This window comes from Marmota flaviventris, chromosome 5 (assembly GCF_047511675.1).
Source record: "Marmota flaviventris isolate mMarFla1 chromosome 5, mMarFla1.hap1, whole genome shotgun sequence".
Classification (NCBI taxonomy): domain Eukaryota; kingdom Metazoa; phylum Chordata; class Mammalia; order Rodentia; family Sciuridae; genus Marmota; species Marmota flaviventris.
In genome coordinates this window covers 148,486,875-148,513,735 of record NC_092502.1, presented here as the reverse complement: position 1 = coordinate 148,513,735, position 26,861 = coordinate 148,486,875, and the positions used below count along the sequence as shown (strand labels likewise).

General features: G+C 31.5%; 1 protein-coding gene across 3 annotated transcripts in view; it reads left to right on the top strand.

Annotated features, from left to right (window-relative positions):
• Rictor (RPTOR independent companion of MTOR complex 2) overlaps positions 1-26,861 on the top strand; it is a 107,727-nt gene that overhangs the window by 61,805 nt on the left and 19,061 nt on the right. For all 3 annotated transcript variants that reach the window (XM_071612686.1, XM_027936207.2, XM_071612685.1), the window contains 20 exons: positions 3,614-3,681; positions 4,663-4,730; positions 8,949-9,031; positions 10,196-10,283; positions 10,813-10,903; positions 11,005-11,071; positions 11,209-11,289; positions 14,022-14,122; positions 16,353-16,518; positions 16,788-16,889; positions 17,004-17,050; positions 18,068-18,203; positions 18,594-18,793; positions 19,478-19,604; positions 19,917-20,081; positions 20,246-20,322; positions 20,763-20,841; positions 24,963-25,072; positions 25,396-25,483; positions 26,641-26,733. In XM_071612686.1, coding sequence (XP_071468787.1) covers positions 3,614-3,681; positions 4,663-4,730; positions 8,949-9,031; positions 10,196-10,283; positions 10,813-10,903; positions 11,005-11,071; positions 11,209-11,289; positions 14,022-14,122; positions 16,353-16,518; positions 16,788-16,889; positions 17,004-17,050; positions 18,068-18,203; positions 18,594-18,793; positions 19,478-19,604; positions 19,917-20,081; positions 20,246-20,322; positions 20,763-20,841; positions 24,963-25,072; positions 25,396-25,483; positions 26,641-26,733 — 2,037 coding nt within the window. The remainder of the gene's footprint in view (positions 1-3,613; positions 3,682-4,662; positions 4,731-8,948; positions 9,032-10,195; positions 10,284-10,812; positions 10,904-11,004; positions 11,072-11,208; positions 11,290-14,021; positions 14,123-16,352; positions 16,519-16,787; positions 16,890-17,003; positions 17,051-18,067; positions 18,204-18,593; positions 18,794-19,477; positions 19,605-19,916; positions 20,082-20,245; positions 20,323-20,762; positions 20,842-24,962; positions 25,073-25,395; positions 25,484-26,640; positions 26,734-26,861) is intronic.

The window sequence follows — 26,861 nt, the reverse complement described above, 5'->3', positions numbered from 1 at the left end:
ATGTACTACATTGCCCATTACAGGTAGTATTCACAGTAAATTTAAATCAAGATTTATTTGTATTTGGGTATGAAAGTATGTAAGGTATAAAAGATTTGTTATACCCTACTTAGTCTTTATAAATCATTTTAGGAAACTTATCTTAAATGTTATGGTCTTATTAGGATCTGCTTTCCTTCCTTGCTTTCTTCCTTTTTTTGTATGTCTTTTATTTATTTATTTTGAGATGGGGGTCTTACTATGTTACCCAGCCTGGCTCAAGTAATCTTCCTGCCTCTGCTTCTCAAGTAGCTGGAAATACAAGCATTTGCTGTGCCCAGCTTTAAAAATTATTTTTAGAAACACTTCATAGTATAAAATTGATATTAGCCCATGTCATTAACTAACATGTAAGCAAAATAGTCTCCTTAATAAGTGATTTCAAACACATTATTTATAGTTCCATAAGAATACACTGGAATTGTTGATATTTTGTAGTTTGTTTAATCTTTTCTCTTTTTCCTGTAGAAAAGCTGTATTATTAAAATTGAAGATGACTATAATAAAAGACGATAATATGTATAGGCTGTTTTTAGTCCGATGTATTACATAACAAATTAGCAAAGCCCTTATATAAATGAAATAAACTTTAAATATTTTGTTGATTTTTAAATACATTACTGTCTTTGCTTATATCTTCTTCTGTAAAACCACAAATATCATTTTTTTCTCCTTAACATGACCCAACTAAAACCAAGAGGACAGATTTTAGGATATACATATCAGGTTTTATTTTTTTTGCTCTGTGCCCTACTAGTTTTATGACCTTAGGCAAGTTACTTAGCTTGTCTTGGACCTGCTTTCTTCATAGGTAAAATGAAAGTTAAGGTGTTCAACCTTAAAAAATTGTTGTGATGATTAAATACTATAAGTAATAATAATTAAATGCTATAAATAATAATAATAGTAACAGCAGGTAGAACTCATGTAAAGTTTATAATTAGTAAGAGTGTATTCTAGGTACTTTATCTATATTAATTCTAATTTGCCTAAAATGCCTTACATAGTACTGGAGCATCATAAATATTCAGTGAAGGCTGGTTACTTTGGATATTATTTATCATTATCTTCCACTTTTATTATCTTTGTCATTGCATTTGCTGTTGAGATAATATGATCCTATTTTTAATATCATTTGAATTTTATCAGTTTTATTTTCATTCTAAATTAATAAAATTTTACTAATGGCAGAATAACCATTTTGCAGTACTGTTGCCTCTGTTGGTAGACCCTGATGGTCTTCCTGTTAAAAATAGATTTTAATTAACTTAAATATTTTTTAATATCCCTTTTTAAGTTTATTCTGTTTCTAGTGAATTTACACTAATATACAAGAGCTTTTTTTCCCCTAGAGTTACTTGTTGTTTAGGGTGTAGTTGGACACTGAAAATCCAGGTAGGCTCTTGGTGGAATCAGAGAAAGCAAAGTATGGTGCTAAAATGACAAAACTGGATATTTCATGGCTAATTTTCTGTTCTTGATATTCACCAGATTCTTGATGCTGTCTGAATGATTAGATGAAGATCTCAGTTTATAATTTTTGAAATACGTTTTAAAAAATCCCAATCTCTTACTTCTGAGGAGAAAAGTACTCAATAAGCTCTATCGCAAGCACTGAAGGGACATAATTAGAAACACAGGAAGGCCAAAGTTAATACTTAACAAAATTGCCATAGAGAGCATAGCTTAATTTTAACTCAGTTGGTCATTAGTATAAAGTGATCAGCTGTTTTAATCTACTATCTGTCAGGAAAGGATAAATCCTTTTTGGTGGAGTATAGCATCACTAGGAGGATTCTATTATAAAATGCAGTGTCAAAAATGTGTAGTACTATGAAAAGACAGGACCATAGAGATTGAAAACCCCAAAGAGAAAACATTCCATAGACAATACATAATTCAAGTTAGAAGATAAAGGTAATTCAGGTTAGAAGAAAGACTTTAAGACAACTATGGCAATTTGTTCAGGAAGAAGAAAAAGGTGAAATAATGAAGAACTTCACGATATAATTGTATCTATAAAAATAATCAAATGAAATTCTAGTCATGAAAATTATAATACCTAGAATTCAAAATTTATTGAAATTAAACACTCATTTTGAACAAGGATATTTGGATAGTAAACTGAACGAAAGATGAGTAAATATCTAGAGTAAAACAGAAAAAAGGAAAGTAAATAAACATAGTGAAAGGAATAAAAATAGTCTTTGGTGAGGATGCAGGGAAAAAGGAACACTCATACATTGCTGGTGGGACTGCAAATTGGTGCAGCCAATTTGGAAAGCAATATGGAGATTTCTTGGAAAGCTGGGAATAGAACCACCATTTGACCCAGCTATTCCTCTTCTCGGACTATACCCAAAAGATCTAAAAACAGCATACCATAGGGACACAGCCACATCAATGTTTATAGCAGCACAATTCACAATAGCTAGACTGTGGAACCAACCTAGATGCCCTTCAATAGATGAATGGATAAAAAAACATGTGGCATTTATACACAATGAAATATTTATTACTCAGCACTAAAAAATAACAAGATCATGGCATTTGCGGGGAAATGGATGGCATTAGAGCAGATTATGTTAAATGAAATTAGCCAGTCCCTAAAAAATAAATGGCAAATGTCTTCTCTGATATAAGTGGGGTGACTCAAAATGGGGTAGGGAGAAAAAGCATGAGAAGAAGATTACCACTAAATAGGGAAGAGTGGTGGGAGGGAAAAGAAGGGAGAAGGGGAATTGCACGGAAGATGGAAGGAGACGAGACCCTCATTATTATATAGAATACATGTATGATGATGTAAGGGGAAAAGAAAAGTGTGTCATATTAGATTGGGTAGAGAGAAGTGATGGGAGGGGAGGGGATGGGGGGAAAGGAAGGACAGCAGAATAAAATAGACATTATTATTGCTGTATGTAAAAAAAAAAATTATATATATATATATATATATATATATATATATATAGAGAGAGAGAGAGAGAGAGAGAGAGAGAGAGAGAGAGAGAGAGTGTCTTTGGAAAAGAGAGTAAATTGATAGAAGCAAATAACCAAAGCAACAATGGCCTAGACCCAGTTTGTAAAACTAGCATTGCTTCATGATTATAAAGCTCAAAAAAAAAAAAAAAAGAGAGATACAAAATGGAAAAAGATGTAGGTACATCATGTAAGACTGTTGAAACTCAAGACAGTGAAAAATCACTGGAGGGAAAAAAAAAAGTAATTTCCTTCAAAGGAGAAAGTCAACTAGCTGTGGTTGAGTGGCATCTTTACAGTGCTGAAACAAAGTAATTACCAAGTCAACCTAGATAAAATACTGTTTTTATTCAACTTTTTGTGTACTGTTTTTGATCTACGTTATACCTCAATTTAAATGTTCAGAAATTCAGTTTTTACTTAGAAAAGTCACCTATCATATCTTGATGAATTTTAAGAAGGAAGTTTGAGTGATAAACCCAATTAAAGAGATAGAAAAATTAATTTAGGCTTTTTATAGGTTGAATGCTGTTTATAATAAAAGACTTCATGCTCTTTTGTTACCTTTTTCTCTTTCTTTCTTTTTTTTTTTAATTAGCGAATTTTAGCACCTTATACTGATTTTCACTACAGACATAGTCCAGATACTGCTGAAGGACAGCTCAAGTAAGTACCACTGGTTCCTAATAATTTATGAAATGTTATGTGTTAATATTAAAGCTTTTATATTTGCCTGATTTCATATAGAACTAGAGAAGTGTGAATTTAAATGAATTTCCTATTTCATTGAATTATACGGCTTTTTTCTCATGATTACTATAAAAAGTAAAAGAAATCTTTGGAAATTTAAAGATTAATTTCTTATTTAAAAAATAAGACAATTCAATGTAAAACCTAGATCTTTGTTTTTGTATTGTATGTATTTTTAGCATAATTACTTTATCATCCCTTAGAGAATGAAATACTAGTAGGCCAATGTCTATCTGGATATTTGGAGGAGCATAAATTAAGAGTTATCAGATTGTTGTAAATCATTGAAACCGACCATAAGTCTACCATGAAAAATGTTTAACAAATATAAATAGATCTGTTGCTTAATTGTCTTAACTATTGTTAGACAGTTGGTTACATAATTGTAGGAAGTGGTTGGTAATAATATCATCTAGTTATTTAATAACATTTTAATGACTATATAGATTATTCATCTTGCTCATTGAAAATGCTCAAATAAGTTTGGGGCAAGAACTTTGAATTTTGAATAAGAGAATGCAATAAAAGAGATTTCCTAGGTAGTTTTCTTTGTTAAGGGGCAGCCTTGCAAGACAGATGCTTATTAAGTAGATTTCTCTTCTAACGCTAAAATAAAGCTCATCTAAAAATAATTTTCAGAAAGGCAGGGAATATGGAACTGAATAGGAACAGCAAAATTTTTAGTTTATTTTAAACTATGTACTGAATTTTAAATAGAAGTAGTTTATAGTTGGGTAATTGGCTTTGGGGTAGATAACTTTTCTCTTAACATCTTTTTAAATTCCATATGTAAATATCTAAACATCAGTGATAGCTCTTATTCTGATAAAGAAGCATCAAAAACTCATTTTATCTTAACATTGTATGTCTTTGATACTCTTCCCCACTTTTAAATAGAGAAGACAGAGAAGCACGGTTTCTAGCCAGTAAAATGGGAATCATTGCAACATTCCGGTCATGGGCAGGTATGTTACTCCACATTACTAGTCCGTAACATCCAAGAAGAGAAACTTGACTGGTTTTTCAAAAGTTAAGTTATTATTGCTGCATCTGATTTAAATTTTAATGTTGTCTTACTTTACACATTGTTATTAGAACCAAAGAATTCATATAAAATAATTAAAATATAGTGGGGAAAATTGGTAATAGTGAATAGGAAACAACTAGTTTTTATTCAGTATACATATATATTAACTTTTTATTAAGTCACTGTGCTAGTTCAAGAAAAATTAAGAGGCAATTCAAGAAAAATTAAGCATGGTGTATTACCCACTCATCAAAACACACACCCCTCAAAAAAGCAAAACTTTCTTGTTAGCTAGATATGTAACTAAAATTTGTTACTTAAAAATAATGTAGTCATTTGGGTATAGACCCAGGAGAGGGATAGCTGGGTCAAATGGTGGTCCCATTCCCAATTTTCCAAGAAATCTCAATACTGCTTTCCATATTGGCTGCACCAATTTACAGTCCCACAGGAGTGTATGAGTACCATCCCCTCCCCCCACGCATCCTCCCCAACACTTATTGTTATTTGTATGCATAATAGCTGCCATTCTGATTGGAGTGAGATGAAATCTTAGAATGGTTTTGATTTGCATTTCTCTAATTGGTAGTGATGGTGAACATTTTTTCATGTATTTGTTGATTGATTGTACATCATCTTCTGAGACAATTTATAATAGCTAAACTGTGGAACCAACCTAGACGCCCTTCAATAGATGAATGGATAAAAATATGTGGCATATATACAAAATGGAATATTACTTAGCAATAAAAGAGAATGCAATCATGGCATTTGCAGGTAAATGGATGGAATTAGAGAAGATAATGTCAAGTGAAGTTAGCCAATCCCAAAAAAACAAATGCCGAATGTTTTCTTTGATATAAGGAGGCTGATTCATAGTGGGATAGGGAGAGGGAGCATGGGAGAAATAGATGAACTCTAGATAGGGCCAGAGGTATTGGAGGGAGAGAGAGGGAGCATGGGGTAATTAATGATGGTGGAATGTAATGATCATTATTATCCAAAGTACAGATATGAAGACACAAATTGGTGTGAATATACTGTGTATACAATCAGACACGAAAAATTGTGTTCTATATATGTAATAAGAATTGTAATGCATTCTGCTGCCATATATTTAAAAATAATAATAAATAATAATGTCATGTTATAAATATCCAAATAAGTTCTTTAAGAAGTTTGAGAATAGGCATTTTACCAATTTCTGTGGAATAAAAGGCAAATGTTTTTTCATGAAATAATACCACCATTGCATTATTTTCTATTAACAATTACCTCTTCCTTCTTGGTTTCATAGAATAATTGATGTAATAGCCTAGAAAGGAATTAAGCAATTTACCTAAACATTTCTATGTACTTCAGTAACTGTACCTGACAAAAATATTTTTTCCATCCAAATGTTTATTCCAGCCATAGATTTAGCCCTTTACCAGTATATTTCCAGGGACTTCTGTCCTCTAAATACCTTGGTAAAAAGCTGTGCCTTGCTATTTTTCAAAGCTGCCTATTTTCATTGCCTTTATATTTATAGATATAGGATTTTATAAGGATCTAATAGTTATATATATTTTTTATATTTATTTTAACTTGTTTTCTGTTGCTATAACAAAATACTGAGACTGAGTAATATGTAAAAAAGTTGAGGTTTATTTAGTTCACCATTTCTGAAGACTGAGAATTCCAAGAGCATGGTATTGCCATCACATTGTGAGACAGTGAGTGTGCTAACATGGGTCTCTCTTCCTCTTCTCATAAAGTCATTGTGGGACTTCACCATCGTAACCTCATAGTAATCCTAATTACCTCACAAAGACCCTGCCTCCAGATACTCAATATAAAGTTGGGGATTAGGTTTCTGACACATGAACCTTTGGCAGACACATTCAACATAGAAACCAACTCAGTCATCCTGCCAAGCTTAACTTTGTCTTACTCCAAAACTCAGTATAACTTTGTTTTTTTTGTAGTTAAATCATTATCCTTTATCATCTCTTAGAGTTTGAGAAATACCATGTTGATGATTTAAACAAATAATTTTACACATTATGTTTTAATTTGAATTTTGATTCTGAATCCAAAGAGAACATATAGATTATTCATAAACATGTACATTAAGATTGAACATCCTTAACACAAAGTCGGAAGTGCCCCACAACCCAAAGATTTTGAGTACCTACATGACACCACAAGTGGAACATTTCATAACTGTCCTCATGTGATGAGTCAAAGTCAAAACAATAGTATACTAAGAATACCATATTAAATGACCTTCATGCTATGTGAATAAAACAAATGAATTTCATGATTAGACTTGAGTCTCATATCTAAGATACTTCATTAAATATATGTAAATATTCAGAAGTCCAAATATTTCTAAAATCTGAAACCCTTCTGATTCTAAGTATTTCAGATAAAAGATATTCAATGTGTATATGCTTAACTAGAAGTTACAGGGAACTTTACAATCCTATATGACTTTTTCCAAAACATGTTTTATTTTATTACAAAAAACTTGAAATTTTTTTTTTTTAATTTTACGGTGATCACACATGTATGCATTCCATGTATTTGTTTTATTACATGTCTGTTTTCATTCCTCTGTGCCTTCATCAGTCCATCTTAAATACTTTTCATGTCTAAATATTTTAGCATGTACACTATTAGCTCTTCAGTATAAAATACTGTTTTATATTCCCATTAGTGATATTTATGAGTTGCAGTTGCTTGGCATCCTCATTATCATGTGGTATTATCTTTAATTTTAGCAAGTTTAGTAAGTAGGTGTGTAGTACTGTTTCAGTCAGCTTTTTCACTGGTATGACCAAAGGATCAGACTAGAACAATCATAGAGGAAGAAAAGTTTATTTGGAGGCTCATGATTTCAGAGGTCTCAATCCACAGACAGCAGGTTCCATTCCTCAGGGCTTGAGGTAAGGCAGAACATCATGGCAGGAGAATGTGGCAGAGGGAAGTAGTTCACATGATAATCAGAAAGCAGAGGGAGAGGTCTCCACTTGCCAGATAAAATATATACCCCAAAGCCATGCCCCAATTCCAGCCTCCTCCAGCCACACCCTACCCCTTCAATTACCACTTAGTTAATCCCTGAGGGGATTAATTCACTGATTGGGACAAGACACTTACAAGCCATTTATTTCTCCTGTGACCCTTCCTGCATCCTCTTCAATGTAAGCTTTTGAGGAGACACCTCACATCCAAACCATAACAAGTACTATCTTACTTGAATTTCTCTGATGACTAATGATCAGCATTTGTTGGCTGGTCACTTTTTAATTTTTTTTTTTTTTAAATTTATTTATTTTTTTTTAGTTTTCGAAAGACACAACATCTTTGTTTGTATGTGGTGCTGAGGATCGAACCCGAGCCGCACGCATGCCAGGCAAGCGCGCTACCGCTTGAGCCACATCCCCAGCCCCCACTTTTTAATTTTTTTTTGTGGTACCAGGAATTGAACACAGTGGTGCTCAAACCCTGAGCCACACCCAACCCTTTTTATTTTTTTTATTTTGAGATAGAGTTATAGAGTTACCCTTAGTTGCCTAGGGCCTTACTGAGTTGCTGAGGCTGGCCTCAAATTTGCAATCCTCCTGCCTCAGCCTCCCAATTTGCTGGGATTTCAGGCCTGTGCCAGCATGCTGGCTCCTACATATCTTTTGTGATAAATAATTTTAATTTGTTCAGAATTGTTTTAGTTCTGTAACTTAAAACTTTTTATTCATATTATGTAAACTGTTGCTTACACTCTTCTGTTTATTCAATAGATTTTAGAATTAAACTTTAACAAATGTCATACAGTTTTTGACTTTAGACTGGGGCATATTAAATAGAGACAGACAATATTGTCTTATTCTCTCCTAAGGTCTTACTCCCAAAGAAGGAGTCCTCAGCCAACAGGACTTTTATCAATTTCTGGATATGAAAAAGAAATTGAAGAAGGAATTTAAGTGTACAAAGTTATTGGTAGTCTCTAATTAGTAGGGAAATAACAGAATGATTATAGTGGATTTCACTTACATGGTTTTAATTATAATAGTATAATTTAACTTGGAAAAATGTTGCATATTTTGTTAAGACACATCACTATAGGATTATTTTTGAAATTTATGTCTGATTTTTTTCTTTTTATCATCCTTAGGTATTATTAATTTATGTAAACCTGGAAACTCTGGAATCCAGTCTCTAATTGGAGTACTTTGCATACCAAATATGGAAATAAGGGTTGGTAAAAGTTATTGTGATTGTTTTATTCCTGGACCTTTAATAGAGGAAATTGATTATTATTTTTTTTTTATTTCAGGTGATATTTTTTCCTCACTGTTAATTTGTATCATAGAGCATTTTAAAAATACATGAGTATTTAATACTTAGTTAAACCCTAAGTACCATAGCAATCACTGAAAATACTACTGTTAGGAATGATGATTACATTAAAAATTGATATTTAATTATGCTTTATTCATTAATAATGAAAGCAAATAAAAAGGTATTCTTATTATAAAATGTTCAAACACTACAGAAATACATTTAGCAAAAAGCAAATGTGTATTTATCTGCCTTGAAATTTATATTAGGTATTTATACTATGAGTTTTTATTTTGAAGATGGTGATTTCGATTGAAATTGAGTTGTTTATATATTGATTTATTTGACATATCTGTAAATTATTGACTTGTAGGGAATTTGTATTAAACAGCTAAAAGCACATTGAATTTAGAAGAGAAAATAATTAACTCAAATGATTCCTTTCATTTCCTCTTAAAATGTTTTTGTTTTGATTTTTTTATTTTATTCCTTCTTTTTGCCTCTTTCTTTTTTTTTTCTTTGTATGAACCAAACCTGGAATTGGAAAATATTAGAAAATTTTGTTCAGTTGTGCCTTGTTTAAACTATGAAATAAAAAGCATTTAGATAATAAAAATGAAAAGATATGATTGTAAATGGAGAAATCTCTGAGCAAGGAACCAAAAAGTGGGGTTATTTGGTTAATTTTTTTTCTTTTTCTTTTCTTTCTTTCTTTTTTTTTCTTCTTCTTTGTTGTTGTTGTCGTCATCATAACTCAAACCCAGGGCTAAGCAAGTGCTCACCACTGAACCACACACCAGCCCATCAGTTAACTTCTTGCCCTATAGGTGGGAAAGAACATGGAATCTGTTTTCATTGTACAATAGGGAAAGATTTTTTTTGAAAAGTTTAAATGATGAATGTAGTAAGAATTCAGTAGTTATCACGTCTCTAATATAGGCTTGATACACTAATTTTCCAAAATAACAATAGTTCTGTTTTTATTTATTTTTTTTTAATTCTGTGAACAGGATTTTTTTAAGTCTTTGAATAAAGATTTATTTCATAAAAATAAGTAACCATACTTGTTTGCTCTTATAGCGAGGTCTACTTGAAGTGCTTTATGATATATTTCGTCTTCCTCTACCTGCTGTAACAGAGGAGTTTATAGAAGCACTTCTCAGTGTAGGTAAGTATTGAAGAGCATTTGTACCTATTTATTGTAATCTTTAAAGTGACTTATCTAATGGAGACGAAATACCTAAAAGGTGAAATACTAATATTGAACATGATTTTTTTTGTTAGTGCACAATTGTGGCTAGAAAATAACATAAAAATGAAACCTCAGATTCCTAAAACCACGAAATTTTTAATTTCTTCTTTACCATCCTATCTCTTATAAGTGAGCAATGAACTTAATAGAAAGATAGGCCGAGAAATTTTTTTTTTAAAAAAGACAGAAACCTATGTAATTCTTAGATTATCTAATTTTTATCTTATTTTAGCCAAATGACAACTAAGTTCCAAAATAAAGGAAGTTAGGTGTTCACACTTTACATAAATAGTTTTTTTGGTATATCTTTTTGAGTGTATTATTTCTTAACCAGAGAACTCCTTGAAATTCTTGATATAGTCTGGTTGACTGATGATTCTACAGTTACCTGAAGTACTTCAGTGTTATCTAATCTTCTTTAACTATGTCATTTTAACAACTTCAGATCCAGGAAGATTCCAAGACAGTTGGAGGCTTTCAGATGGCTTTGTAGCAGCTGAGGCAAAAACCATTCTTCCTCATCGTGCCAGATCCAGGTAGAATTTAAATATAAACTTATTACTACTACTGTTTTTATATAAGACTGTGTAGTATATGAAACATTCTTTAAATTAATTCTATGCTGTTTTTTGTCCAGGCCAGATCTCATGGATAATTATTTGGCGTTGGTACTCTCTGCATTTATTCGTAATGGACTTTTAGAAGTAAGACTTAGACACTTATTTTATTCTATTTTGTTTATTTTATTTTTTGTACCAGAATTCTTTCCGAGTGAAAAGCACATCTGATGCATGAATATGTTCATGTATATTAATTTACAAAAGTATTTTAATTTTCATAGGGTTTGGTCGAAGTGATAACAAACAGTGATGATCATATCTCAGTTAGAGCTACCATCCTTCTAGGAGAGCTTTTACATATGGTAAGTTTAGCAACTTCTGATTATATAGTTCATTCTTTTTTTTTAAATATACTTTTGTTTTAGTTGTTAATGGGCCTTTTTTTATATGCGGTTCTGAGAATCGAACCCAGGGCCTCACACTTGCTAAGCAAGCACTCTACCACTGAGCCACAACCCTAGCTCGATGTTTCATACTTTTAATATTATAATTTATAAAATCAATCATTTGCTTTATATTAACTCAAAAAATAAAGTATATCACCTGATTTTATAAATGGAACAAATATAGAAAATACCAAGTACTGAATGTTAATATTTTTATACTCATTTTTGATATGGATATTTTAGTCCTTTAAAAAACTAGGTTGCTTTCAGAAAGATTTCCTACCCAAAAAGCAAGAAATTGAAATTAAAAATCTATAAATATTATTTCAGTCATGTAGAAATGTAATCAGTACATTATAGCCAATGCCTGAATTTTAGAATCCTTTTTGCAAAAATATTCTATAATTTCCTTGTTTGGACATCAGTGTTTCTGGTAAATTTATAATCTGAGATTCAGAGAATCCTTTTAGTTGGGGCTGGGAGGCACTATGATTTTCTGATACTAGCTACCACTAGTACTACTACTACTACTGCTATGTATTATTAGAAGCTAGAAAAATAATATGATCATTCTTTCAACAAATTAAGCAAGGAGGGAACTCTGCTCATTTGCATGCTATATATAATATTAATTTGTATTTCTAGGTCACCCACCCCTTAGTAAAATAGTAATTAAAAAGAATCACTTCAAATTCATCACAAAAGTGATCCAGTGACAAATCTTTTAAAAATTATGACTTGCTTTTATTGGCAGAGATTTGTTTTGTTTTGGCTTGTGTTCCCTTGTTTCCTCTCTGCTGCCACATTTTTTCCCCATAGCAACTAGCCTATGTATGTGAGTAAAACAAAAGAGAATTAAACAGAGGTTAATATTCTTTTTTTTTTCTTTTTTGATCAGTGAATTATTTAGCTACTTGTTTTCTTCTCCTTCAAACTATGAAAGAATTAAATACTATTTCTTATGAAATCATTTCCTGTAAGGAATCAATATCCAGAATTATTTGCTTTTATAAATTTTATCTCTTTCCTTTTGGTCATATTCCAGAATTCTGTGATTCTCTTGAAATATAAAAGCTGGCTAGTTTTAAATATAGCAGTACTAGTTCATTCTGTATCATTCTTACATCTTTTCTCTTCCATATTTAATTAACTTACCTATCCTCATTGCTAGAAAGCAGGTTGGGTGTGAGATTTTGTTTGGAAAGCAGAAGTTCGTAAGTTTCTTATTTAACGATTGAGACAAACCTATTCTGAGAAGTGTTATTTAAAACTTAAGAAGTCACCACCCTAAGATACCATCTCACTCCAGTAAGATTGGCAGCCATTATGAAGTCAAACAACAACAAGTGCTGGCAAGGATGTGGGGAAAAGGGTACACTTGTACATTCCTGGTGGGACTGCAAATTGGTGCAGCCAATTTGGAAAGCAGTATGGAGATTTCTTGGAAAGCTGGGAATGGAGCCACCATTTGACCCAGCTATTCCCCTTCTTGGTCTATTCCCTAAAGACCTAAAAAGAGCATGCTACAGGGACACTGCTACATCGATGTTCATAGCAGCACAATTCACAATAGCAAGACTGTGGAACCAACCTAGATGCCCTTCAATAGACGAATGGATAAAAAAAATGTGGCATTTATACACAATGGAGTATTACTCTGCATTAAAAAATGACAAAATCATAGAATTTGCAGGGAAATGGATGGCATTAGAGCAGATTATGCTAAGTGAAGCTAGCCAATCCCTAAAAAACAAATGCCAAATGTCTTCTTTGATATAAGGAAAGTAACTAAGAACAGAGTAGGGACGAAGAGCAGGAGAAGAAGATTAACATTAAACAGGGATGAGAGGTGGAAGGGAAAGGGAGAGAGAAGGGGAAATTGCATGGAAATGGAAGGAGACCCTCAGGGTTATACGAAAGTACATACAAGAGGAAGTGAGGGGAAAGGGAAAAATAATACAAGGGGGAGAAATGAATGACAGTAGAGGGGGTAGAGAGAGAAGAGGGGAGGGGAGGGGAGGGGAGGGGGGATAGTAGAGGATAGGAAAGGCAGCAGAACACAGCAGACACTAGTATGGCAATATGTAAATCAATGGATGTGTAACTGATGTAATTCTGCAATCTGTATATGGGGTAAAAATGGGAGTTCATAACCCACTTGAATCAAAGTGTGAAATATGATATATCAAGAAATTTGTAATGTTTTGAACAACCAAGAATAAAAAATAAAAAATAAAAAAAAATTTTAAAAAAATAAATAAATAAAACTTAAGAAGTCAACTCATAAGTTTTGATATTGCATGTAGCATTTTAAATGTTATTTTTAACATAAATTAAGTACAGTTCTAAAATTTTTTGATATATAGTCCTTTCAGATCACTTAAGAATGGAGTTTAATTGACTACCACTTAAAAGCCATAATTTAATAAAGAATCAATGAAAATCAGTTATTTTATTAATATTTTTCTGTATATTTTTGTATTTCATTGTTAATAAAAGTAGATAAGATAAAATGATAAGTATTTCGAAAATAATTATGTTAATTTAATTAAAAACCTTATAGTTTTCAATGGTTTTGAATATAGTATCTGCATGTAACTTATAATGTAAACTATTTCTTTTTCCAAAAATCTCGTGTTTTATTTCAGGCAAACACAATTCTTCCGCATTCACATAGCCATCATTTGCACTGCTTGCCAACTCTGATGAATATGGCTGCATCCTTTGATATCCCCAAGGAAAAGAGACTGTAAGTATCAGAGCTCCTGCAAAGCTTATGTTTGGTATATTTAATCTTCACTTAGGTTACCTTCTGTTCTTTTGTTTAAAAAATGTGGTATAGGTAGGTTATGTTTGGATTTCTTTAGAGAAGCCTTATAAATATGGGGTAAATATTTAATAATAGTTCTCAAATATTTAATAATTTGTATTTTAAAATACAAAGTATTAATAGTGTAGTAAAATCACCTTTTTTCCCTTATATTTCTAGATATGGAACTTATTACCACATGATGTTATTTGAGAATTTTTTCAGTTATTTTATGTTTCAAGCAGCAATTTAAGCTCTTTTTAAAATGTATATGAATTATTTCAAATTTTTAAATCACAAAGTCTACCAGTATACTCTTTTACTTGTGTGGTTAAAAATGTTGAAATTTAGTATCCCCTATTACAAGCATAGCAGTCAATTGACCTCTTAATATAGAAAGAGATATTGCAAATAGAATGGTGATATAACGACAGCTGTATTGGAATTTTAGTGCTAGTAATAGTATAAAAGGTACAGGATCTAAATGGGAAGTGCTAATAGGATTTTTACTTTAAATTTTTGGTGAAGATATGTCTAATAGGTATGTCTTTATGTGTTTTGTTATTAAATGTAGATATTTTTTCTTGATAATAGTGAAATGTAGTTCATTAGCTAGTCAGACTATAGATTTGTATTAATAGTTATAATACATTCTTCAGAAGTTTAATTAGTTTAGCTGTATTAATATAAAAGTACACATGGACCTTTCTATAAATAAATAATAAACTATTAATTTTGTCAATGAAAATACTATTACTTAGTAAACTGAAGTTATGTTATAACTGTATTGTAAACATTAAGGATGATCTCGGCTCTGACTTTAGGCTAATGTCAGTAATGGTACCTTTCAAAGTGTTCATGGTGTTCTTTTGACTTTATATAGAAAACTCATTTGCATTTATATTTTTCTGAAGATGCTGTGCCAATTTAGATGTTATCAGGGGAACATATTATTAAGTAAAATAACCAATCAGAATAGAAAACTCCTTAGGGACTAAAGATTACATTCTTAAGAGATAGCAGCAATCTGAAAATATAGCTGTCTTTTTGTTGTTGTTGTTCAAATTAGTTATACATGACAACAGAATGCATTTTGATTCATTGTACATAAATGGAGCACAACTTTTCATTTCTCTGGTTGTACACAATGTAGTTTCATTATGGAAAAATGTGCTTTCTTAAAATTTGGTAGACCTATACTATAGATCAAATTATGGTTACAAAGATACTATGTATAATTACAAATAAATACAGAAAATAGAGACTGTTCACTTGATTTACTGGATCATTTATTATATTAAATACAGTGAAATTATATTGCATCCTCACCCAATAAGCAAAAAAATCACTGTAAAGTGGATTAAGGACTTATACATAAAAAACAAAAGTTTTAAAACTTTTATAAGAAAATATAGAAAACTAAATTTTTGACTTTGCAAAAGGAAGTCTTAAAACCATTATGTAAGAGGGGCCTATCACCTCAGAAGAAGAGATTAATAAGTACATGTTTGAGTCTAAGTAATCAGTGTTTCTTTATATAAGTCAATCTTTTGTGTTTCAAATTTGACCTAGTATTTCACACTTTTACCAATAACCTATCCCTGAATTATGCAAGTTTTAATGAGTCAGTTTCTTGTTACTGTGAAAAATACCTGAGAAAGACAACTTGGAAGAGGATTTTGTGCGCCCAGTTAATAGAGGTTTCTGTCTATTGTCTACTGCCTCCATTGCTTTGGGCTGAGATGAGACAGAACATCATGAAGGAAGGGCATGGCAGAGGAAAGCTACTAAGCTCATGGCAGCAAGGAAACACAAATAGAGACTCTGGGAGCCATGCGCAGGAAATACCCTTTCAGAACATGCTCTCAGTGACCTATTTCCTCCAAATAGGTCCCACCGCCTGTAGTTTCCATGGCCTCTCAATAGTTCATTCAGAGTATTAGTCCATCAAATGAATAAATCCAGTGATCAGTTTGGAGCTCTTGTGATCCACTCATTTCTTAAAAGCCTCACCTCCAACTATTAGTGCATTGGGGAGCAAGCCTTCGTGAGGTTTTTAGGTAACCCTAAAATCACTTTCAAGTGGATATCCAAACTATAACAGTTATCAAAATGATTGCTTTAAAAATATGCCTATCTTCCTGCAGCATTAATTGATTTTTCTTGTTAGGCGAGCCAGTGCAGCACTGAACTGTTTAAAACGCTTCCATGAAATGAAGAAACGAGGACCTAAGCCCTACAGCCTTCATTTAGATCACATAATTCAAAAAGCCATGGCAACACATCAGAAACGGGATCAGTATCTTCGAGTTCAGAAAGATATATTTGTTCTTAAGGTACTGGCTAATTCTTAACCCCTGAAGTTTAGTATACCTGTACTTACTAAACGTTTTGCTATTTCATTTGTAAAAATGAATTTCAGATTTCTAGTTTTACAATGACTAGACAGTTTAGAACTGGATATTCATAACTTTTTAAGATTAAAAACTTTGAGGATCTCTTCTTTAATGAAAAAAATTCTTTTTATTTTTAAAATTTGAACTTAGTTTTCTGATGTGAAGACAGTTGGCCTTAATTATCCCTATTACTTTGTGGTGATTTTTAGGACACAGAGGAAGCTCTTTTAATGAACCTTAGAGATAGCCAAGTCCTTCAACATAAAGAGAATCTTGAATGGAATTGGAATCTTATAGGGACCATTCTTAAGGTATGACAAGAAATTTCATGGTGAAGTATTGATTGTCTTTATTATTAATTATAATTTATTACAGTTATGTGCTTAGGAGTTGATAAATACATGTAACATGTTATTTTTTTCTAGTGGCCAAATGTAAATCTAAGGAACTATAAAGATGAACAGTTGCACAGGTATGTAAAAACTATTATATAAAGAACTCGGATAAAGTAGTAATTAGTGTTTTAAAGATACATACATTTTAATAATTTGTTTTTAATAGATACATACATGCATTTTATATGTGGTCTTATTTTAATTAATCAAAACACATCAGCTAATTCTTTTTCTAGTTATGTATATTCTCTTAGTTTTGGATCAAAGGAATTTGTTGAGATAATTTTCCTAACTTGGATTAATACTGACCATGTAGTGGTCTTAACTGGGTATCAAATGAGGGCAATATAATATACAATATCTACTTTTACTTATGTCAGACTTTGAAGAGTTATATATTCTTGGTCTTAACACTCTCTTTAACCCATACCATTTGTAAAACATGCTAATGGTCATAGCATATAGAACACTTCAGACTACTGTGCTGTTCTCTCGATGTGTTTTTACTTCAGAATTTCAGCTAACCAACTGATCCAGTACTAGTATCATTGGATAAGAGGGTCTTACTTTGTATTTGAGAAGTTGTCATTAGCATTTTTTTCAGTGTGTTCACATTCTCATGATATGTAACTTAATGTCTATATCAAGTTCTTAGGAATACACAGAACATAAAAATTACGCTGAAATTGAGAAGCTCAGTACTAACTTTTCATACTCCTTGAGAACAGATATGATGTCTTTTTGAAATTTGTTTTCCTAACTCCTGGACCTGGCTGCCACTATTGGATTAGATTGTAGTGCATGAAATTAAAATGAGTTAAACTAGAAGGGAGAGTACAACCAACCCAGTATTGAAAGTTATTGAAACATTACAAATTATGTCCATAAGTTCAGTTGCCTGTGAAATTTTTATTCCTTAAAGACATTCTTTACTTTGAAGATTTTTTTGATGAAATATACCAAATGTGTTTATTAAATTTTTTAACGATTTGCCCCAGTAGTTGAGACAAAATATATTCTGCATGACCTTTGGTGAAAATTCTAAAATTTTTTTTGGTTTCTCACTTTCTTGCTAATTTTATTTTGATCTTTAGGTTTGTAAGAAGACTTCTTTATTTTTATAAGCCCAGCAGTAAATTGTATGCCAACCTGGATTTGGATTTTGCCAAGTCCAAGCAGCTCACAGTTGTTGGTTGCCAGTTTACAGAATTTCTTCTTGAGTCTGAAGAGGTAAGCACTCTGAATATTCTCAGAGCAATTTTTTTTTTTTTAATTGAATTTGTCCCTCTTCTCTCACTATTACCACCCTCTGTTTTGGCTTTATTTCTTGGTAGACATAAGGATATATTTAGAAACATAAGAAATTAGTCCAGATCAGACCTAGATTTGAATTCCAACTTAATAATTAGCTGGAAATGAGACTTTGAACAAGTTATCTGCCCTCTATGAGATTTGTTTTATTTACTCTTTTGTAAAATGGAGAATATATCCATTTATAGGTAATGTTGTGTCAAATGGGATTGAAAACAACAAGTGCCCAGTGATTATTATCTGTTATTAGAAACTCATGGTTGTTATTAAATTTTTGTACTTGATTATTTTTTATCTTTTTGGTTGTAGGATGGGCAAGGATATTTAGAAGATCTTGTAAAGGATATTGTTCAGTGGCTCAATGCCTCATCTGGAATGAAACCTGAAAGAAGTCTTCAAAATAATGGTCTATTGACTACTCTTAGTCAACACTACTTTTTATTTATTGGAACACTTTCTTGTCACCCTCATGGAGTCAAAATGCTAGAAAAATGCAGTGTATTTCAGTGGTGAGCATCCCTAGATTTTGTTATAGCATGTACCTAAACTTTTATTTATTTTTGAGTACCAGGGATTGAACTCAGGGGCACTTAACCACTGAGCCATATCCCCAGCGTGTTTTTGTATTCTTATTCAAAGACAGGGTCTCACTGAGTTGTTTAATGCCTTGCTTTTGCTGAGATTGGCTTTGAACTCCTGATCCTCCTTCTGCAGCCTCCTGAGCTGCTGGAATTGTGTGCTTATGCCACCAAGCCTGACCCTAAACTTTATTTTTAATTTGAATATATGTTATTCTTTTTAGTCTGTATACATGTGTTTGGTTTTATTTTTAAAAATCAAAATGTTTTAATAAATTGTAACTTAGCTTTATATGATATTTGACATTAAATGTTTTCTTTTACAAATGCTTATTGATATTAGGAATTTTAAAATATTTGTTGACTTGCATTTATACCTCTTTACCCACACATAAAAAAATGGAATTATAATGATGCATGTATTAATTAATTTCATTGTAGTAATCATTTCACAAGGGATATATAATATCACGTCATCACATTGTATACCTGAATATATGAATTATATATACTTTATTTTTCAACTACATTTCAATAAAGCTGTAAAAATTTGTTAAATTAGTGAGTCAGTATAGTAATTTCTAGTAACCTTCATTATTTTCTTCCGTTTTTTAGCCTCTTAAATCTTTGCTCCTTGAAAAACCAAGATCACTTGCTAAAACTGACTGTTTCTAGCTTGGACTATAGCAGAGATGGATTAGCTAGAGTCATTCTATCGAAAATCCTAACAGCAGCTACTGATGTGAGTACATAGGCAATAAAACTGTATTTTTTATAACAGATACTTTGTAAATTTTAGACTAACTAAAATTATAGATTCTAAGAATACGGGATGTGAATTCAGTGTACTTTAAAATTTTAGTTCCTCTGAAGAACTCCACATTTGTGTGTGTGTGTGTGTGTGTGTGTGTATACACATTATATATTTTTTAAATCAAATAGTATAAAGCTCTTAGATGGAAAGAAAAGTATGTTATTTTACTAGTAATAAATAAATATTGATGTTAAGGATTAGACTATCAATTTCATTCTTTCTAACCTTTTATCTTTATAGGCCTGCAGGTTATATGCAACAAAACACTTGAGGGTATTATTGAGAGCTAATGTGGAATTCTTCAATAATTGGGGGATTGAGTTACTAGTAACTCAGCTACATGATAAAAACAAAACAATTTCTTCTGAAGCCCTGGATATCCTTGACGAAGCTTGTGAAGACAAGGTGAAGGTTCAGTTTTAAATAATGAAATACTTGGACATGAATTTCTATTAAAATATTTGATTTTAATTGACGGTTTTATGAAAATATATAATTCATACATTTTGGAAAAAAGAATGGGGTATCTTTATATAAATGTTAATTTGTCACATAATATTCTCTTTTAGGCTAATCTTCATGCTCTTATTCAGATGAAGCCAGCTTTATCTCACCTTGGGGACAAGGGTTTGCTTCTCCTCCTAAGGTAAATTTTAAGTAAATCTTTTGTGGTTATATTTTCTGTTGTCTTCTCTTTGGTAGTGTATGTTAAAGCTGGATTCAAATCTGAATAGGAACAGTACTCTGAAAGAGTTTACCTTTTATCTTCTGAAATACACCTATTTTAATGTACCCATTCTTTAATATTGAAACTCTGTTCATTTTTATTCTTGATGTTTTGTTTTCTATTTTTCTCATGCTTTTCATGACATCGTCTTTGTGATTAGGTTTATATGTATTTCAAAGATTGAAAAAACATTTGTAATTGATATTTTGGTAAATTATAGTTGATCTTTTCACTTTAAAGGGTAGCTTTTCCTAAAATCCTTTATCTCTTTAATCACATTTTTTTGTTTGAGTTATTTTAGCTCTTTAAAAATATTTTACTGGACCCTTTATTAAATTATGTCTTGTTTTAATTTACAGATTTCTCTCCATTCCAAAAGGGTTTTCCTACTTGAATGAAAGAGGTTATGTAGCAAAACAGTTGGAAAAGTGGCATAAGGTAACTTCTTATTGAATAAAGTTTTCATCCTGAGAAATGCATTTGTAAATTTAGAGGGTTTTAAAATATCATCAATGTTTTAAAACATTTAATGAGATTAAATATTTAAATATTCATATAAAGTCAAGTTCTAGTCCTATGTATTTAGACATTTTTAAGTGTAGTTATTTCTTTTATAGTGAAATGTTGACCTTATGTATCTTATTGAAATTTTGCTTTAAATTCATTTGATTTTATGTATTACTTGTAATTTGTCAACAATATTTTACCATTATTTCTTTTATTCCTTGGGTCCTTTATACAGACTACAACTTTGCATGTGTGCTTTTATGCTAAAACTAAAACAATTTTCCAAATGAAGGAAGATTGAAAACTATTCTAGTTAAGCAGATGTAATCATCTAATTAAGCTTTATTTTAGGAGGTTACTTTACATGAATCAGAACAAAGTTCTTGTTGTCATAGGTAGTAGGGAAACCAGGTAAGAACGGGGTAGCTTGAAGGTATAAGACAACTTCCTAGCTTTTCTTTAGCTGTGGCTTCATTATATTGTTTGTAGCATTATAAATTGTTAAAGCATCTTAGAAAACCCATGAACAAAATAATCTAGACCATTGTAAACATTTTTAGATTTTCATCATTTAAAACTATTTATCATTTCTTTCCTCTCCTTTGTTTAAATAGTTTTAGCTTATTACATTGTCTGTATTGATCCATATTTCATAGATTTTTATTTATTAAGAGTACTAAAGTAGACAGGCACGATGTGCATGCCTGTGTTCCCAGTGACTCCAAAGGCTGGAGGCAGGAGGATCTCAAGTTTAAAGCCAACTTGGCCAACTAAGTGAGACCCTTTTTCAAAAGAAAAAATTAAAAGAGCTTGGAATGTAGCTCAGTGGGAGAGTTCCTTTGGGTTCAATCCCTAGTATGAGTAAAAAAGAAAAAAAAGGAAATGAAAAGTCCTAAAACTTTAAAGCATTCAGTTTCAGGTATGAAGTCTCAATAATCGATGAATTAAGGAGCTGAAATAACACGTGATAATTTTATGTTTTAAATAGAAGACATTTAAACCTATTAACATGATGAAATTGATTGCCATATTAGACAAATTAGGAAATTATTTAGCAAATTTGGTGTGATGCTTTCAGGTAGCAGGGGCATAATAAAGGCACATGCAAGTGTACAAGGGAATACAAAGAAGAGATTAATGATTCTGCACTAGGGACTAGCAAAACAAAAGTTGGACAGGCTCAATGGAGAATGTGATATTTTAAATAGTCTTGAGGAGTAAGTAGGCAAACAAATTGTAAAAAGAGTACTCAAGAAGAGGAGACAGAATAAATCTGTATAGGTTATTGAAACTTCATAAGCTTGTGAAGAAAACCATATTCCAGTGTAGTCGGGGCTAGAACCAGTGGGTAATGGTAAGATGAGGCTAGAATGGTAAATTAGAACTAGTTTGTAGAATTTTTCAAGCTACATTAAATCATAGTAAGGGATTCAGTTTTCTACTAGTGGGGAATCATGTAAGTCTTTAAATAGTTACCACGGTCAGAACTGTGCTTTATAAACATGATGGGTTGCAGCATAGAAATGGAAGTCTGATTATCAAAGGAAAGGTCTAGGAATATTGACACTAGTGTATAAGCAAGAATTGATGAGTGTCTAAACTTCATAGTGAGGTTGATAGGCAAGGATACATTTTCTAGGCATTTTAAAAATAAGGTAGACTGGATTTGTAGATGGATTGTATATAAGTGAGTGAGGATTCCAGTTTGACTTACAAGGTTTCTAATTTAATGACAGAATTATAATGGATCATCAAGAGATCATGATTACAAAAAGTGGTTTGTAGCAAAAGGATAGTGAATTTTGAATATGTTGAATTGTTTTCTGTGGGATGACCCAGTGATGGTATCCAGGATATATTTGAAAATATGGGTCTGGAATTTAGATATGTATAGAAGATGACAGTATATAGTAGTAGTTAAAACATGAAATGAATGAGGTCACTAGAGAAAGCATCAGAGCACAAAGGAGAGAAGACATTTTCCCCTAGAGAACACCCTGGCTTAATAGGGAAAGAAAGGGACAATGGGAAGAAATTATTAGGAAGAAGGGTTATAGCGTGGTGCATACTTGTAATCCCAGTGGCTCTGGAGACTGAGGCAGGAGCATCACGAGTTCAAAGCCAGTCCCAGCAAAAACAAGGAGCTAAGTAACTCAGTGAGATCCTGTATTTAAATAAAATACAAAATAGGTCTGAGGATATGGCTCAGTGGCTGAGTGCCCCTGGGTTCAATCCTTGGTACCCCATCTCCTCAAAAAAAGAATGGTATCAGTAAAGGATGATTCGGGAGGAGAGGCCCAGTGAAGTCACATTAGATGAAAATTGTAAAGCAGGATGTTAAATTAGATTATTAGATCACTGGTGAATTTTATTATAGCAGTTTTAGTAAAAATTGTAAATGTGCTGCATTGTAGAAACATTTAGTTTAAGCAGTAATGGAAAGTATAAAACCATAGTTCAATGTAATTTACTCTCTAATTAGAGAAAGGAAAGAAAACATTGTTTACCATTGGACTGAGCACTTTTTAAGTATTTTATGCAGTCCTCACAACAGTCCTATGAAATACATTCTGTCATCAGAAGATTTGTGAATGAAAATGTTGAAGCTGACAAGAATATGCTAATTAATCCTAGATCCCCAAGCTTGAACATTATACTCTTTCTACTTTTGATTTCCTTCAGTAGTTTAGAGCAGGTCATAAAGTAGGCAGACTGTTTACATCTTAATTTTTGTTTTAAGGAGTGAGGAAGTTAGAATTTTTTTGACCTAGTGAGAGGAGAGACTAACGGTAGGAAAGGGGACATAGTTGATGAAATGGATTCTTGGCAAAGAATAGAATGTATCAAAAGCACAGATGTGAAGAGAGTTGTCTGTAAAAAGTAGAGAAAACTCTTCCTGTGAGAAAGTTTGAAGATTGTGTAGAGGACTGTGAAAGTAAATTTGAAGACAGGTGGGAGGAAGTCACTTTTGCGTTCCGTCTGTCAACTAACTCAGAGAGCTGACTTTTAGGGTAGCTGTCAACTTTTTAGGTTGGTTACTTAATGGACTGTGGTGATTTTAGTGCATTTAGCCACATGTAAGTGTCCTATAGATGCTTGTGTAATCACAGTAATAAAGTATCTAAGATGAAATTTTTTCTAGAGTTAAGAGAAATACTATCATTCATAGTACCAATTAGAGATTGATTGGTTTCAGAAATTTGGTTAAACATGACTCTTCCTTTAGTTTACTCCTATTTTATTGAGACAGTTTTTATCTGAGATCATTATTAGTCAGAGGTTGGCAAATTTTGACCCACCTCCCAGCCAAATAGAGTCCACTGCCTGTTTTAGTGTGACCTTCTGAGCATAGTTTTTCTATCTTTAAATGATTGAAAAAAGTCAAAAGAATAGTAGTATTTTGTGACAAGTGAAAATTTATGAAATTTATATTTCAGTGTTCATAAAGTTTATTTAAAATGCGTATATTCTTATTTCTGTATTGCCTATAGCTTCTTTCTCTCTAAAATGACAGTTGGTAGGGTTAACAGATATATGGCCTACAAAAAATATTCACTCTCTGGCCTTCTATAGAAAAAAATTTGCCCACTACTGAAAAAAATAGACTTACAGTAAATATATAGACAAATAGTTCATGACTCAAAACCTTATAAATAAATCCTTGTTGACACCGTCACATAATTATGATGGTGATTGGGTATTACCATTCTTTGGATCTTCTGTGTTTTTGACTCTTGCTAATTATGTCTATAGTGATATTGTTTTTGAAAGCATTTTATCTTATAGTTACTTTTTATGTCTTTGATGTTTTTACTGTCTGTTTTTTGAATAAGCTGGCCTCAGATACGAAAGAAGTACTCTTCTTTTTCACCACTGTACCTTGAAACTTGTTCTGTGTGGTCATTTCTCCTCTTTCCAAAAATTTTTAATTTCTAAACAGATTTTTTTTATTTTTCTCATAAACATGCTTTTAAAATTTGTTAAGTACCTGACAGAAGTTTTGTGAATGTCATTATGAAACTGTATACAATTTAAGAAGTATTGTCTTCTAGGAATATAATTCAAAATATGTTGACTTGATTGAAGAGCAACTTAATGAAGCACTTACTACTTATCGGAAGCCTATTGATGGTGATAACTATGTTCGGCGGAGTAACCAAAGGTATGTAGTCCAGTCTGGAATAATTTATTATTAGTCCTTATTGTCAAAGTTAAAACCAAATTGTAAAACCAAATGTAATGAACTTTTTTTTTTTTAGTTTTCTACATACTCAAGTTTCATAGGAGTCACTTTTTTCTAGTCCCAGCTCTCACCATATTGTGAGACCTAGTAAATTCTTATTTTTCCAGAGAACTCTTCATGCCATCACACTTCCATATTTTTATATATGTTGGGGAATTGTATTTTATCCAGTACATTATTAATGTTTTAATTAGCATATTTAAATAAAGCAATGGCTATCTTAAAGATCTTTATTATATTAGATTACAGCGTCCTCATGTCTACCTGCCTGTACACCTTTATGGACAACTGGTACACCACAAAACAGGCTGTCATTTATTGGAAGTACAGGTAATTTTAAATGATTATCATATTTAAAAAAAATCTTAATGTTGCTAAATATTATCTTTGAAAAAATTTTTCTGAAGCTGTAAAGGCAGTGGCCTAATTGCTTTTATAGTTATCTGTCTTATAATTGACTTAAGTATTCTGTGTTTGTAATCCCTAAGAATATTACTGGCTTGCATGCATTTCTCTGTTTTGTGTGTGACCTTTGGAAAAGCTAACTTGTTATGGAGAATAAGCAACCCAGTAAAGAGCTGAAATGCTTTCCTTTGTCATTTATTGGAAAAATTAAAATCTCCTTAAAAACATATTAAAAAAATAAGTTTCTTTCCTGCTCTCATTGGGAATTTAAACTGAACAGATTCAGTTATTGCCAGTTAGCAACAAATTGAAAATCGCTGTTTGTGAACATCCCTATTCTCATATACTTCATGGAATATAATGGGTTTGGACAAGCATTTGTTCTTTGTGTAGTTTGTATATTCACTGTGTTTATAGTATGTCTTGTAACTAGGTATTTTCAATAAATATAACTTTTCTTTTATTCAAGAAATAGTTGTAGAAATATTTATGTGTATGTGTGAGAATGATAATGATCTAGCAGTTTGTATCAGTGTTAAATCTCAGGAGTCCAAACTTTTGCATAAATATACTCTATAGTTTCATGTGTTTTTATATTATGTCTATGAAGACTGTTAGGAAGATAACCTTATATTAATATTTGAAAATAAATTTATTAAAAATTTAAATGAATTGTTCAATGTTATTATTTATAAAATATGATAAAACCTAAGCATTAATTTCTATTTAAAAGAAATAATAATTATGATTTTTTACAATACTACGCAATATGTATGTTCTTTGTGGAGCACTTTATATGTGATTATTAAATCATGAAACCTTATGAGATACATACTGTTATAATCCCTAATTTGGAAATTAGGACATCAAGGAGGGCAGAGGTTAATTGACTTTCAAAGTCACACAATCTAATAAGAATATGAACTCAGAACCTATGCACTAATGTTTTCTAATAAGATATTTTACATAAAATTACTTGAGAATTTTAAATGTGCAGAAATGACTAAAAGCAAATCTTAGATTTAACAGTGCAATAAGGAAGTATACTTAGGAGTACATTTATGTGATTTTTTTTTTTCCAGAATATTATTACAGAACTGTGTCACAATGTTCGCACACCAGATTTGGATAAATGGGAAGAAATTAAAAAACTGAAAGCATCTCTTTGGGCCTTGGTTTGTAATAAAAACTTCTGTAAGATCTTCGCAATTTTTAGATTTTTTTATATGTTTCCCATTAATAGTAAAATATTAAAATTATTTTTTTAAAACTTGCTTTTAAATATTCCAAAACCATTTTCTGC